This window comes from Talpa occidentalis, unplaced genomic scaffold, assembly GCF_014898055.3.
Source record: "Talpa occidentalis isolate TD23 unplaced genomic scaffold, MPIMG_talOcc4v2.1 talOcc4.7, whole genome shotgun sequence".
Lineage (NCBI taxonomy): Eukaryota > Metazoa > Chordata > Mammalia > Eulipotyphla > Talpidae > Talpa > Talpa occidentalis.
The window spans coordinates 85,605,648-85,622,320 of record NW_023605083.1 but is presented as its reverse complement, the minus strand read 5'-3'; the positions used below and the strand labels follow the sequence as shown (position 1 = coordinate 85,622,320).

The 16,673-nt window shown below is 46.1% G+C and overlaps 1 protein-coding gene across 1 annotated transcript; it reads right to left on the bottom strand.

Annotated features, from left to right (window-relative positions):
- Window positions 1-3,496: 3,496 nt before the first annotated feature.
- Window positions 3,497-15,429, bottom strand: RFLNB (refilin B). Its single transcript, XM_037492666.2, has 3 exons — window positions 15,131-15,429; window positions 12,247-12,356; window positions 3,497-10,495 (listed from the first exon to the last, which is right to left on the bottom strand). Exons 1-3 carry the CDS (start codon window positions 15,344-15,346, stop codon window positions 10,165-10,167), a joined length of 657 nt encoding a protein of 218 aa, XP_037348563.1. The 5' UTR covers window positions 15,347-15,429; the 3' UTR covers window positions 3,497-10,164.
- Window positions 15,430-16,673: the final 1,244 nt, after the last annotated feature.

Sequence of the window (16,673 nt, the reverse complement as noted above, 5' to 3'; positions counted from 1 at the left end):
GTGATCTGGGCCTCCTGGTGTGTCCACATCCTTCCCCGGAAAAGCGCTGAAGTTAAAGTGATGGGATGTCAATTCTGACATGGGGTTACAAAAAGAGACTGTGTTCTGGAGTAAGAAAGAAGGGTGAGTGGATGGAGCATCGGTGAAGGAATGGCAGAAAGGACTCCTGGGGCAAAGATCCTGGAGAGATGGAGATCTCCATCAGCTGACCAGAGATCTCAGGTCTTTAACCAACATCCTTAAAAATGTGCAGGCTACCATATTGGCTTGCAGATAGCATAAAGTGTGACTCACCATGGTTTCTGACCCTGGTGTAAGGGATAGACAAGCCATTTAACTCTGGTTTCTCTACTTAAATCACCGGAAAGCTGTGTAATGTTCTATACTCAGGTTTTGCTTTTCAAATTACACAGGAAATGCACATAGACATAGGTCATAGACAGGAGACAAATGAAAAAATACAGATAAGCCAGGGTGTTTTTATTTATTTATTTTTATTTAAAAAAATCATTTATTTATTTATTTATTATTATTATTTAAATTTTATTTTTATATTCCCCATACAATTACAACCCCCTTATTTTGACCCCGAGCCCTCCTTTCTGTGCCCTCCCCCCATAGAGTGTCTCTGGTTCATAGTTGTTTGTTGATTTTGATATTTTCTTTCTTATAGTTATTCTTTTTCCTGTTCCCTTATTTAAGTTTTCTAGATTCCTGCTATGAGTGAGACCATCCGGTATTTTTCTTTTTCTTTCTAAGCCAGAGTGTTTTTAAACCTCTACTAGCCCCACTATGCAGAAAAAGCTAGCCTCCTCTGTTTCATATCCATCCATCTGGACCTACATACAGAAAAATAAGTTTAATGGGGAGAATACATGGTTTTTAAAATAATTCTCTTAAAAATGCTGCATGAACATCTTTCCTAAGTCACTACATTGATAGCTACATCATACTTTGCAATGCTTGCCTAGTGTTCTGTTGTATAGACTATTTATTCAATTCCTATTTGTGGACGTTTATTTGGTTTCCTATTTTCGGCTATTCTAAACAACTTTGCAAAGAACATCCTTATATGTACATTTTAGTGCAACTTTCCAGTGCTTTGGATACATTCTTGGAGGTGAAATTACAAGCCAAAAGATAATTAAAACAATAAACATGTGTAGAGCTTTTAACTCATGCCAGGTACTATACTTAGCATTTTGCATATATGAACTCATTTAATCCTCATGTCATCTCTATGAGAAAAAAAGAAACAACTGTTGCTACCTCCATTTTAAAGAAAGTTTAAGGGACTAACTCAAGGTCACACAGCTAATAAGACATGGAGCTGATATCTGATCCCAGGCGGTCTGGTGAAGGGATCCAGAATACCCCACTCCAAAATTTGCCACTTTGGTATAAGGATTGTTTTGAGTTGAAGGCAGTTGAGAACCAACAGATGTAGGAAAGTTCTTTGTTCTCCCCTTATCCACCTAAGAGCAGGGCATATTTCCCTTGTCGAAAGTGACATACATGCCCCCCTACTCCAGTACCAGGAATGAGGAGAGTGACTCTTGTCGCCAGAGAGCCAGCACCAAGAGGAGTCTGCATAGACTTACTAGACTAACCTTTATCTTCCATTAGTTTCCCTGCTGTATTTCCTAGTCACTTTTCCATGATTTCTTGACCCCAGAAGCCCAAACACCTTTCCTTTTTCTTATCAATTCTCTTCAATGTATCACCCTTTGTTAAAATGGTATATAAGTTCCCAAGTCGAACTACTATTTTTGGGTTCTCACTTCTTTTCTGTGAAGCCCCCATGCATATAAACATTTTAAAATAAAATTTGTATGCCTTTTCTCCTGTTAATCTAATTCACAGGCATCTGTCACTGAACCTAAGGGGGTAGAAGAGGAGATTTTTCCTGTCCTGCAACAGCTCAAGAGTCTATGTGGATCCCTACCACTATGTATAAGTGCTTATTTTATTTTTTAAAAGATTTATTTATTTACACATACAAGAACTGGGGTGTAGGCCAGAGGTTTTGGGGGTGAGATGAGAAGATTCACCAGAGACAGAGTGGGGAACAGAACAGGCAGATCGACTGAAATACACTGCTGAGGGGAGCAGCGGGCGAGTCACGAGAGGTCTGCTGTGCCCTGTGGGTAGCTCCCTGGCCGGCCAGGAATCGAACTCATGTTGCAGTGGCTGTGCAGGCATGGCTTGATAACACTGTGTTTTTAACCCCGGTGCCACCAGGCAGGCCCAAGTGCTTATTTTAAGTAAGTGAGACAGCTTAGGAAAAAGAAATTGCTAACTGGTAGGATGAGTTGCCTCAAGTCCTGTTTGAACAAGTGGACTAAATCATGGACTTGCCAGTCTGACCCACCACACTGACCATGAGAGCCTTAGGTCCTGACTAATGATTCTTTCACAGTTTCTCAGAGGGAGAAAGTTGAGAGCCCACACCGTAGTTGGAATGTAACCCATCGGTGCATGCGCATGCGTGGCCCAACTGAGATGCTGCTCTCCTCCCTACCTCAGGGACTCACCCTTAAAATATTTCTCCCTAACTCCCCTCAGAGAGCCAGGCTACATTCCTTCCCACTGGGCTCCCTCAAGCATGAGTATCTCTCACAAATTCTTGCCTGATTCATCTACACTAGTGCTCTCTGGTGATTTTTTTTCCTAGAGGGCAAAGGGCCTACTCTTTTGGGTCAAAGGCGCTGGAACATAAGTCCTTCCTTAACTTTCTCCAGAGTCAAATGGGAAGTGGTATTGGAAGACTATATGGATCTTTGCTTTTGTGTCTTTTATAAAGATATGGACAGTAATGTCTTAGTGTGTAATGCCAGGAAAAATTCCTGTCTTCACAGGCATCCTTACTGTCACAGAGGCTGTATTTCTTTGGGTCTTGCTTGGAAGGGAGCGCAGGACTAAGTTTTGTTCTCAGGTATAGCAGCTCTTCTTCATCTAGGTTCTGACTCCACCCACCCACCCTGCACTCCTGGCCTTTATCCTTTCCCCTTGGATATAGTACTTGTATCACATACAGACGCTTTTTTATTGTTATCATCATTACCCGGTTTTGAAAATAGGTGGATACAAATAAATATATGCGGGAAAATGAGGGGAAAATTCATTTAAATTATGTTTTCAGATCCTCATTGCTTTGTAATAACTTCTCAAGGTAAGGAAGGTGGAGTGCAGGCATTCAGAATGTTATCTTTTTAATTGTGCTTGCCAGCTTAATGATTTAAACAAAGCCCAAGGCTTATGGAGAAAAGGAACAATATGTAATTACCAGCAATCAGTTGACACACCCAAGACCCCCAGCATTCTCATTTTGAAAAGGAAACCAGCAAACTTAAAGAATAGAAACCACACACACACACACACACACACACACACACACACACACAACCTCCTTGTCCCTGATCCCTCATCTATTGATTCAATATAAGGATGAAAACAGTATTTATAATGGCTCCTCCTAAAGTATTCTCTCAGATTGGCCCATTTTTACCACCAGCAAAAGCTATAATTCTCAAAAAAAATTAGCAGGGGTTTACCTCTTGAGAAAGTTATGAGAGTTTGTTATATTTGTCAATGTGTGTTTTCTGATTTTTTTAAAATGAGCACTCAAATTGTGTCAAAGAAACAGTGAAGATACTTTTATGAGTTTTTATTATGGAAATTTTCAAATACATACAACACAAACATAGCATAATAAAATCCCATGTACCTATCACCCCATTTCTAGATTTTTTTTTTAACATTCCACTACTCTTCTGACAATTTTTATTTATTTGCAGAAATTTGACATGTGACTGTGTAAATTTAAATGTACAAAAATATTCTAGCATTCTTGTTTTATCTTTATCTCTACCTACTCCCCAACCCTCCATTCAACTGTTTCCATTTTTTATGATTCTTTTCTTTGAGACAAAAATAGTATTAGAAAGTATAAATATTAGCTATACAGTTTTGACAAGGTATGTACCCATGTGACCCATTCCTAACATCTCCAAAGAAAGTTCCATCTCCAAAGAAAGTTCTCTCATGTCCTTCCCAGTCACCCATGTTGGCAATCACTATTTATCATTATTGTCACTATCACTATTATTATTATTGAGGTAATGTTGGTTTACACACTGTATATAATTCAGAGGTACAGATCACATCTTGTCAGAGATATGTTACCACACTACACCCACCCATGACCAAGGTGCCCATAGACCTACCTCATAGTTCACTGGGTATCTTCCAAACTTTGCTCTCTACCCCCCACCCCACCACGTAACTTTAATTCTACAGTCAGATTTCTAGGGTTTATTTTTGGTTTGGTTTTGTCTGAATGATCCTTTGTCTTTGTTTCTCTCTATTCTACATATGAGTGAAACCTTTGATATTTGCCTTGGATGGAACTGGAGGGGATTATGCTAAATAAAATAAGTCAGAAGGAAAAAGGTAGTCACTATTCTTATTTTTTTTCAGCTGGGATTAATATTTTCTGTCCTAGAATGTCAAACATATATGGAATCATGCAGTATGTATTCTTTGGTGCACATCAGCATTTTCTTTGAGCTTTATTCACAAGTTGCATGTAACAACCTTTCGTTCCTTTTTATTGCTAAATAGTATTCCATCATATGAATATGCATGAGCTTATTAATTCTCTTGTTGATGGACATTTCAGTTACTGTAGCATACTGCTCTTGGGAATAAAACTGTCAAGAACATTCTTGTGTAACCAGCCTTTTGCAGACCTGTTTTCATTTCTCTTAGATAAGTAGTGATATTTCATTGTGATTTTAATTTGCATTTCCCTGACAGCTAACAATGTTGAATACTTTTTCATGTGACTGTTTTTCATCCATATATATTCCTTCATGAAATGTCTGCTCAAGTCTCTTGTACATTTTAATTGGGTTGTTTGTCTTTTGATGTTGACTCGTAGGTGCTGTTTATAGATTCTAAATATAAGTCCTTTGCCAACATTTGTGAATATCTTTTTCTTGGTCTGTGGCTTTTATTTTCTTAATGGAATCTTTGAAGAGGTTTATATTTATCAAAGTCTGAGTTTTTTCAGATTTTCTATTTCATCTGTGTCAGTTTGGAACAATAATTTTTAAAGGAATTTTTCCATATTCTCTCTTAAATTGTCAAATTTATTGGCACACTGTTGTTCCTAATATTACCTTATTATAATTTTGATAGGAGGATCTCTATTTCATCCTGTTATTAATGATTCATGCTTTATGTCTCTTGATTAATCTAGCTGAGGTTTATCCATTTTTTCAAAGTACATTTTTGTTTAAAAAAGTTCACAATCATTTGTTCCTATTTCAGCTGAACCTTTATTATTTCCTTCCTTCCTTTGACTTTGGGTTTAATTTGATCTTTTTCTAGCTTCTTAAGGTGAAACTTGCCATAAGGGGATTATAGAGGTGGGAGCTGCTTCCTGTAGTTACTAGTAACTGGGTTACTTCAGGGTCCTGTTTTTGTTCTTTTAGTCTTCCAAACAGCTGTGAGACGGGCTCTCCGTATGAACTTCCTTCTGTTGGGAATAGCTAATATGATTTTGGTTATCCTGATCAGACTTGATCGTTACACATATACACTAGCACCTCTCCAAGTGCATTCCAAATAAACATTGGTCCTATGCAAAGCTCATGGGTTCTCTGGTCCAATGAGTTTGGAAAAATGTTACATAGAAGTTCTTCCCCTTTGAAGATTCTCCGTGCATATTGCATGTTGAATGAATTCCTGTTGAATTGAATATTCCTTCCACTCACATCCCTGGCTCCCCGACATCAGGTTTAATCAGACAACCTGATTTGGCTAATTACTCACTTTGGGTAGAATCCTGGGTCCGTTCCTAGTGTAGACCTTAAAAGGTATTGTACAATTCTACTTGTTCCTCTGGTGACTTTTTACCTCTGAGAAGATTGTGCCCCAGGTAACCACTCTAGCCAGCTTCAGAGCCAAGTGGAAAAACTTGAACTCAACACCCATCCACTGGCAGAACTACCCTATCAAACCTATAGACTTGTGAGCAAGAAACAAACGCTCACTGCTGCAGCCACTGTGATTCTGTGGTGGTGCTTATGCAGCAAAAGCTGATTAATGCAAACTTCCAGGCAGCCCTGCCACAAACATAGCTAGCATTGTTGAGCTTTTCATTTCCCCAAACTTACTTGATCATAGAACTTTATTTTATTCTACAGAAAGCACTTTGGGAAATCATGATATAAATAAACTACTTGATAGTGATTATACTCAAATCAAGTTATTAGAATTTAATTTTGAAAAGAGGCACTCCTTGTAAGAGGATTCATTACCTAATCATTAGGGTCATCTACTTCTTAAGTTTCTGGGAAGTATACCAAAAAGACTGCCTAAGATTTGTCATTTTATTATTAATTATGCCTACTACTGTTTGTCTTGAGGGCATCTGCTTAATCAGATATTCTTAGGAAACTTGGAAAAACTGAAATATTAGTTTCAACATACTTTGAACTGAAAGTTCAGCACTGCTGATTAACACATTCATTTTATGGAAAATTTACACCATGTAACCTAACTGGCAAAATCAGCCCTCATTGTCATCCCAATCAACCAAATTAAACTTAATTTCTATTAAAAAGAGACTGGCTTCAAAATTCATAGGAATGATAATACGCATTCCCAAGACATTTATTTGCATGTAACTTAAAAACTAGCAGAGTCTTGCCATGAATTTGCCCCTTGCGTGAAATAAGATGTCTTCACTTTCATGATTTCGGTCTACCCTCACTTTGCTTTGCCCAAAGGGACTTTCCCTCAGGGAAGACTGAGGTTGAAATGTGAGGCTATTAAATGGAAAGTGTCATCCTTGCCACTGCCTTGCTTTATGAGGTACGGGAGGTGAGAACTTGGGATTTCTTCTGCAATGTGGGCCCAAAGTCATTTGGAAGGGGAGGGAGGGAGGGGGGCTGGAACCTTGCTGCTCAGAGGCTTAACCTCAGAGCAAATAGTTTTAGAAAAAAGATTCATCCAGTCTGGGAACAAATTCCTAAAAACTGTATGCCGGGACCCCTTGAAAAATTCCCTAAGGGAGGGCAAGCAACACCCAGTTAAAAGTATCATGCTAACATGGATGGAGCTGGAAGGGATCATGCTCAGCGAAATAAGCCAGAAAGAAAAAGAAAAATACCGGATGGTCTCACTCATAGCAGGAATCTAGAAAACCTAAATAAGGGACCAGGAAAATGAATAACTATAAGAAAGTGAAAATCAAAATCAACAAACAACTATGAACCAGAGACACTCTATGGGGGGTAGGGGGCGGGGAAAGGAGAGATTGGGGTCAAAATAAGGGGGTTGCAATTGTATGGGGAATATAAAAATAAAATTAAAAAGTATCATGCTATTAAAATACAATCATGTCAAAAAATTTTTTCAAGATGAGGATCCATTTTTCTTAACCAAACATTCTATTTTTACTTTTAAAAAGAGAGACAAATAATTTTTTAAAGATAATTTATTGTTAAATGAAACAGTCACAAAGCAAAATGGAGTGGGACAGATATCAAAGGCGAATTTTAAAAATAGTTTGTCAAATACTATTCTGGATTTTCTATAGTTAGAAACAGGAAAAGTGTCAAATGAAGGTATTCATTCTTTTTAAAAGGTCTGTGACTTGAAAACAACTTTTCTCTGAAAGGACAAATCCTCCTTACTACTCTATGAAAGTCATAATTTAAGAAACTGAGAAATCTTTTTAATTAATAAGTAAACTGTATCTCCCAGACATGCTTAGGAATGTTACTGACTTGAATCCACCACTGAGCCATGTCATTTGATCCACCCTAAAGTGTCCCATTGTGTCTTCACCTGCTTCCTTTTCTGTACCTCTCAGCTAAGCAGGTTTGGAGAAAAAGAAAGGCTACGAAAGAACTACAGCTGGTTCCCTAGTGAATAACTTAAAACAAAGCCTGCTTTTCCATTTACATTACAAATTCACAATCGCTCACTTACACTTACTTGACTGATCTATTTCAGAGTCTCCCCATGCCTAGAATGATTTACCTGAACTTGACCCAGTCCCCCTAAACCAAAACAATCTCATGATCATTGCTATGTTCAACATGTTATGTTTAAAGGTCATGTTTTCCCACAGTCTCTCCCACCCAGCTGCCCACAATACTGTTCTGAATTCATTCAAGTGTCCCCATGTGGCCAGAGCAAAACCTTGAGAATTCTCTTCACATAATTTAAAAATTACATTTGCCACTTAAAGGACAAGATCACGAAATCAGAGAAAAATCCATTTTTATCAGTAAATGCTGTGCAATTTACTCTTTCGCAGCGTGATGACTGGGACTACAGGGTTCCTGTCTGCAGGGGTCCCTGCTGAGCTTTCCTCTGGCAAATTCAGGACCTTCAAGTTAACGGCAGGCTCCACCAAGAGGATGCATCCAATCAGGGGCATGGCAGACACAGGTGTTGTTAAATCTGAAGAGGACACCAGGCAATTTGACACCCTAGGTCTCCAATGACTTGAAATGAGGGTGATTATCATCACACCTGCTCTCTTCCTTGGTCCCTGCTGCGGCTCCAGGATACCCACAGAGCTATTGATTCTGCTTTCAGGACAGATGGAAACTATCAACAGAAACCCAGAAATACAGCGGGAGTTCATGCTCATAATATTCTATACCTTTGAGCACTTGACATAATTTGGATATATTCGAAGGAAATCTCCAGTTTGTTCTTTGCAATATTGGAAGAGAAAAAACCATTTGCGACACTTCTGCTCAAAACCCCCATGGACAGGCAGGAGAGAGAAGGGTCAGGGGGCCAAGGACTGAAGCTCGGAGGTGCCCAGCCACCACCCCCTCCTGGTTTCTGCAGCTGGCTCAGTGAATTCACATAGTTTCTTTAATTCACACCCAGCGCTGTGATTGTAACTTACACTAAAATGAACACTTAAAAGAAACATACACCATCACGACAGGGCCCAGGAGCACAGTCAGACTCGTGGCATCACGCTCTGTTCTGAATTCCCCTTGGCCTAACCTGGGGCAGGAGCGGGGAGGCAGACTTCCTTGCTTTCTTAGCTTACACCTAAGGCACTGGCAGAATCCCTCCTTGATGAGGACACGCTCCAAGCCTTAAGGAGGAGGCCACCCAGAGTCCTTGGGGAGGACACTCATCCTAATGAGCCAGATCACCAGAAACATCTGTACCTGCCTTCTCCCAGCTGACATCAAGTCCCAGGTGTGATCATCAGTCCTCGTGGTGAGTGAACCCCCACCTCGGAGTCCCCAAAGTGTTTTTCCAAAGCATCCTTTTAAAATGCTGGTTTTCTCAAAAGGGCCCTCACTGTTTTGTTTTATGAAAATTAAAAAAAAAAAAAGTAGGAAAGAATTTGGAAACCCCAAAATACATATCAGGAGAGTTACACAAGCCTGTGGAGACATGACCAAATGCCAAGGGTGTGAAGGGCTTTGCCAGAGCCCGAGCTCCCCAACCTTGCAGCTGGGGGAGGAAGCCGAACAGAAGCCAATGCTCCCAACTCAACTGGCGCTGACCTGACCCTCCTGAGGCGGCCAGAACAGGGTGACCCTTTTCTTTCTTTCTTTTTTAAAAGGCATCTTCTGTTGTGGTTTGGGGTTTTTTGATATCGTGAAAAAGATTTAGAGAATTCCAAGAGTTTTGGTTAACAGGAAATACAAATGGAAATGGAAATAAAAAATGGAATGGAACTCAACTCTCCACAGATTGAACCCATATGGGTGTCACAGCTTGCTGAATTAGCACCACTTTCGAGCAGTGAAGACACCCGGGGCTGAAATTTCTGAAAACTCACTTTTTCCATCCCAGAGACTTTTTCCACGCTCTTCCTCAGATACACTGACCAATGGAAAAAGAGCTCTCCCTCCCTATTTCAAGTCGTGGCCATTTTCCTTTTGCTCCAGTCATCTTTGTATTTTCTCATCGAATTGAGACTCTGGGGAAACTATACAGCAGCAAACTAGGACATATGCTCCTTTCAAAAACAATTTGAACAATATTTTAAAACCCAAATTCTCTCAAGAATTAGAAGATGCCAGGACATTTGCTGTCCTTCCCCGGGCCGGGTAGAGGTATCGCGAGGCTGGCCTCCCCTGGGCTGGACGGAGTGGGCACTCATCCTCAGCACTCATCCGAGAGGTAATCGCTGCCAGGGCACTCCGCGGCTTCCAGCTCCACGCTGGACAGGAACCTCCTCAGCGTCTTGCGGCAGTTGTAATCCAGGGTGGTGGTGTAGACGGTCTTGGGGTACTTGGGGTAGACGATGGTGGTGCTGAGAAAGCGCGTGGGCTTGTGGCGGGGCTCAAAGCGCACCTCGGCCTTGTAGTTGCGCCACGTGCAATTGGGGATGCAGGTGACCGTCTGGCTACAGGAGGCCACGGCCAGGCCCAGGGGCAGGTGGACATCGTCGATGAAGTGCCGCTCTGAGTCGTACTTGACTGAGGAAGTGTACCTGGGGGGGAGGGTAAGACATAAGGCAGCATGAAGCTGCTCCTCTGGGCTGGGGGCGCGGGGGTCCCTACTGTGACCTTGAACCCCTGGTGGGATGCACACCCAGAGATGCGGCTATTCTAGTGAGATGCAGCAAAGTTGATGAAGCACTTACTGTGTAGCACTATGCTAAGCATTTACCTACAGGGTGCAATTTAATCAGCCCAACAACCTGGGAAAGGACATTCAGGTGCAGGGGTGAAGGCGGCAGTGGGAGGGAGAGGTGCAGAAGGGATTGAAACGCAGGTGCGCACACTTTGCAAGGTTTACCCGGCACTCACGGTTTCTCATTACAGGCAGCAGCCCCTGGAGTCTACCCCCACTTACTTGAGCTATGAGGCCTTGGTCAAGTTACTTAACTTTCCCAAACCTCCGCGTCCTCTTTCTGTAAGAGATGCCCAATGGTAACTGGGTGGCGTGTTAAAACATACCAAGTGTTGTCTGGGTGACTTATATACCAAGGTGCATTCTACTGCTCCACTAGGGGTGAACTCCTTTTCTGTCCCTTTAAGTGAAATCAATTCCTTATTGAGAGGAAGAAGAAACCCAGAATCTTGGACGCTGGTTCTGAAAGCTCAGTTACACTATATACTAGCTATTGGCCCACTTTGGCCTTCGGTTTGAAGACTCCTCAAACCCAGGGACTCCAAGATCTGATCTTATCAATCAAAGCACATTACAAACCTGATTTCTATAAAATAAATAAACATCCATGTTCCTCAGCAGCTAATTTCTTTTAAGTCCTTCTTTGGTAATAAGGGAGCTAATTAAAATTATTTTTTTAATTGAAATAACGTTGCATGCTATGTAAGTTTCAGGTGTGCATCATTATAAGTCAGTGTCTGTCTATACTACATTAAGTTCACCTCTGGTAGTTAATTTTTTAAATGGAAACAAAGCATTAATTCATTTTGCTGTGTAATTAATTACTGCAGCTTCATGGATAACCAAGGATGTCCCAGCATCACACATAGACACGCGTAACAGTGCTGCTCCGACCCTCTGGTCGGGGAGTGAAATCCACATTCTTTCAACAAATCAGACAGAAACATCTATTCTACTTGGGGAAGGAGGTAAGAGGTTGGTGGAAGCTAATGTCATGAAGTCATGGCTCCATTTTGTTCAAAATACAAGCTCCACAGGAATAAAAGTCTCAACTGCTCACCTCTAAACTGCAGAGCCTCCTTTGTTCCGCGTCAAAGGGCCCTTTGTGTTAAGGCAACTGAAACTCTAGATATAAAACCACCAGTTACCAAAAGTAAAATTCCTTTCTCTAAAAAGACCTATCTTTAACAGAGCCTCTCAGTGATTCTGCGGGTTGATAATCCCGGAGGAGATAAATTCCCAGAGGAAGAACAGTACTTGCCATGAAATTGCATGAGACAAGGTTACAGCACCTCTAAGCAGGGTGGGGGAAGGGAGGGGAATGGGGGAGCAGCTTCTGGAAAGTGGAACTGGTTTATAACAAAATCTTAAACATCTGATATATGAAGTGTAAAAAGCAAGTTGCAGGACTTTATATATATATATATATATATAATATGATCTTTTTATTTCTAAAAGTGTATATAGTTGATTGGTTAGAATGCAGAAATTAGTTCAAAAATGTACCCACTGATCACCAGTCATTGGCATACTTATATAATTAAAAAAAAAAGCATCAGTTTCTGGAATGAACAATGAAAAACTAAAATCAGGACCTCCTTGATTTACCTTACTTCCGTTGGTGGTAAGGGGTCAAACTCCACTCCTTCGCCAAAGGACAGGGGGCATAACCTTGGCGAGCAGCCCGGCGCCAGGGGGTTGGGGAGAGATGCTGGATTCTGCAAGGATGGAGAACACAGACCATGTTTCAATCCCCCATAGAAGAACTTGGCTCTGAGTCTGCAGCTGATGGCCCAACTGGGATTCCTGTCCATCTCCTAAGAAGGATGCCAGAGAAAGGCTGGCTGACCCACAGCGCGAGATGAACACTGGAGCAGTCAAAGGTTTGGGTTCGAATCCTAGGCCTGTCACGGATGCGCCTTCAGAATAGTCACATCACATGCCCTCTGACCTGATCTGCATGCCCAGTGGGTGTCCCCTTCCATTGCTGAGGTTTTGTGAAAGGCTACAAAGTGGAAACAAATGCCAGCTCAGCACCATGACTGTGGGGCTGCTGTACCATCCAGCAGCAAGGCAGTGAGAAACCTCCATGAACCCTCAATTATGCGCCCCCAGCCCTGTCATTGTCTCAGCAATACTTTAGAAAAGGCCAAAACAAACAAACAAAAAATGCTACCAGGGATTTTTTTTTTTTAAAGAACATTCAGTCTCACTTCCCCCAACTCAACTGCCTCTGAGACCCCCACATCAACTCCCAGCCAAGATGGAGGCAGCTGTAGGATGAACGCCAACCATTTCTCTAGTCACCTTCCACTATGCAGAAAACCCAAAGAACCAGAGCCCAGCACGCCTAGGGGCTGTCTTCCAGCCTGTGGATTCCTCACACAGCCTGAGCTAGACACTGTTCCACCCTAGACACAGGTGCTAGTTTCACCCTGTTTGACTGGAATCGGGGCTTCTGCGTTAAGCACGCAAAGGCAGATCAGAGTTTGAACTTAGCAGCCCTGTGGGTCCCTGGGTTTACTCAAGACCTCTCATTTCCTTTGCCCAATTTGAGATAAGGACCCACACTTGGGCCTGGGCGTGGAGGTGGAAGCCCCACCCCTAGTTCTTCAAAGACAAACATTTCTAGAAGATTGACTTGAAGCTTAAGTTACCAGGATAAGGTATCAGTTGGGGGTGTAGGGTGGAAATGCAAAAGCCGGAGGGGACCAGGTTAGGTCAGGGAGAGACAGTGTCCAGCGGGTCAGGCTGCTGAACTTGAGTGAAGAGTTTGGTAAGCCCGCCTGGGGGAGGGACTGTGGCTAGAACCAGGGTCAGTAGATGGGGGAGGGGATAAGGTGTGAGACTGCTCGCTGCTGCAGAGTTTTTGGAAATAGCCCCCAAGCAGTGATAGTAGGGTCTGCTCTGTCCCCAGAACCTGCTGCCAGACACTCTCCAACCTCAGGGGGCACCTTCCCGGAAGTCCTGGGGGCTGAGGATGACAAGCCACCCAAGGGAGGCAGGCAACTCTCCAACACTCACACTACAGCTTTCCTCCAGGTGTTCACACAAGCACACGTTTCTTTTGCCCTTGCCTTCTCTGCTCCCCCATCCTGCCCACCCACAGGCACTCCCTGAGAATCCACCTTGCTTCAGCTGCAGACTGGGGGTGGAGTCTGGCAGCAGGAGTTATAACAGATGCCTGAGCTAGGTGACACCAGGGAATGGGGGCTGAGCCAAGAACTCTGTCTGGCTCTGGGAAGCATCCAGGAAAGTTTCCCAGAGAAGGTGACAAGTTAGGCATTAAAGGGCCAGCAGGGCTTTGACAGGTGGAAACCTACTGGGTGTTGGGAGAGTTGGGAAGGGATAAGCTTAGACGGGAAAAGGCCTGCAAGGTGGAGGGAGCATCATCAGAGGCCCCGATGTGTGTATTTATCTGAGGTCAGGGGATGTGGAAGATGAGGCTAGAAAGGGTCAGATGATGAGGCTCTGAGGGTGGAGTTGAAGCCAAGGGCTGCCTTCCAATGGAAACGAGAAAATGCCCTGATGTAGAGACAGGGCCAGTGGGTCAAGAATTCCCCAAGCCACCACAGCTTCAGTGGGTCCTCAAGGAGCAGCAGCAGCCATGACTACTTCACCCTACCCAGGGGAGAGGGCTCCACATCCTCAGGGGGAGGGGCACTAAGAGCTCCACTTTGAGCTTTGACTGTAGGCAGGATGTGGCCTTGCCGGAGTTCTAGGTAAAGGCAATTGATGCAATGGCTTCTGGGAGCTTCCTAAGGCAAGAGACTTGGAGTTTTTTCTTTAAATATTTTTAAATACAATGAAAGATTCGTGTTTTGTGTGGTTTTTTTTTTTTTTGAAAGTTTCTACCCACCTACAGGCCTCCGACTTATCTTGTGGCAGACATGGGTTAGGTGACAGGCCATGGGGAACCACTGGGAGGCCTGGGGTTCATGGGGTGACTCTTCTTAAAAGGTCCCCTCCAAGGCCATCAGCACGCTTCCCAAAGGCTGTCCCCATTTGCTCTCGGAATGGGGGAGCCCTCTCCCTAAGAGGGAGCAAGGAGGAGGCAAGCCAACGGGAGGGTGGAGAGGTGGGTGCCTGGCCCGCAGTAGGGGGAAGGCTGGGGTTTCCTCTCGGGGTCCCCAAGCCCCACTAGTCAGGCCAGGGCAGGAATGTAGCCTAGTCGCAGGCTGGCAGCCCCGGGGGCCGCCACCCCGAAGGGAGGAGGCGGCGGCTCGCCTCTCCCGGGGCTCCCGCGCCTCCCAGGCGATGACAATTTTCCAGCCACCGGCTCCAGCTGGCCAGGCTCTCGCCGCGCTCCCGCCCCGGGCTCCCGGCGATGGCCACGCTGTCCCGACAGGCGGGGGGCGACGCCGACAGCGCACCCCAGGCGAGTGGGCACGACCGGGGCGAGTGGGGTGTCCCGGGGCCGGGCGAGTGGGGTGTCCCGGGGCCGGGCCGCGGGTGGGGTCCAGAGGGAAGGGGTCGGGGCGAGGCTACTCACCGGGACCACGGGAGTCGCCGCCGCGTCGGGCTCCAGCGCCCCGGGGGCTGGCGCGCGTTCCCCGCCGCCGCCGCTGCCCGCGGCCGCCGCGAGCCCCCAGTGGCTGGGGCTGGGGCTGGGGGGCAGCCCCGAGTCCGGACTGTCCAGGACGCCGTCGCCCTTCTTCTTCGTGTCCACGAGCTCGGGCACATCCTGCAGGCTCAGGCGGCCCACCATGGCTGCGCGCGCGGCGGGGCCGGGGGCCGCGGGCGAGCGAGGGGCGCAGGGGCGCAGACGCGGGCCGGGGCCGCTGCCCGCCCCGCCGCCCTCCCTGCCCGCCGCCCGCGCGCAGTTCGGGTCTCGCCAGCGGCCGCGCTCCAGGGCTCCGCCCCGCCCCGCCCCGCCCCGCCCCGCCCCGCCGGGCCGCCCCGCGGCGGCGGTGCCTCGAGGCCGGCCGCCAGGGGCCGCTGCGCTCTCGCCCTGCGCCGCCCGCGCCGCGCTCTGCCCGCCGCCCAGCCCGACCCGGGCGGACGGTCGCAGCGCGCCGGGGCGCCGGGGCGCCTTCTCCGCGGGAGGGAAAGACGCCCCCGGCCTCTTCCCGGCTCCGCCCCGCTATAGGTGAACGACCGGGACCGTGCGCGCACCGAGTCCCCGAAGGCTTCCTGGGCCCGCGCCCTGGGCCGGCAGCGCCCCGCCGGCGCGCATCCCGTGCGCCCTGGCGGCTGAGGGGAGCCCAAGTAGAGCCCCTGCCTGCAGAGGCCTGGGGAGCCGGCCGAACCCAAGCGAGCCAACAACTGGAAATTATTAATAGTTAATGTGCTTCGTATGGCTCCAGCCGCCTCTTGGCTCAGCAGGGCGGGCTCTTGGTCTGCTCTGGCTCTTATTTCTGCCTGGGAGGAAAAGAGCGCCTACTTAGTTTATCCTCTGGGGACGCCAGGGGGGACCATCGCTGCCTCCCCTTGGTGCTCAGCCGCTCAGCCCAACAGGCTGACCACACTGGGAAGCGAAGTTCTGCCGTGGTGCAGACGCGGACCTCGACGAGGGGGAGAAGCTCAGCAGGCTGGCCACCGGGCGGATGTCTGAAGGGCCAGGGGCTCGCCGGTGGGGGCCTCAGCTATTCACTCATAGGTGTTTCCTTCTAAAAACCCGACTGGGGATTTCTCCTCTCCTCTCGTTGGACAGAGAAGCCCTGTTGGAGTGGAAACTCGTTTCTGCGGCTGCAGCTGTACAAGGGGACTCTTCTCAAATCTAGTACTTTTTCTCACAGAGACGCCATGATTATCACAAGTATAGGAAGTCCCCATCCTGCCCTCCCCTCGGGGTTGCTGATGGATGTTGAGCCAAAGGCCTTGAGTTGGAGCTGTGCCCAGACCTGCCTGGTAGATGCCCTCTGCTCAGGGACTTCCCTGGCCAGGTGACAGGAGGGCTCCACACCAGGCCCATGAGGGCAACGTGGTCTATGTCCCTGCACAAACAAAAGATACTTCTCTTGCTTGGGACCTGTCAAAGGCAGAAATTTGGAGTGGGTAGATGTTAGAGATCTGCTGGCAAAGGTCAGCCCTCC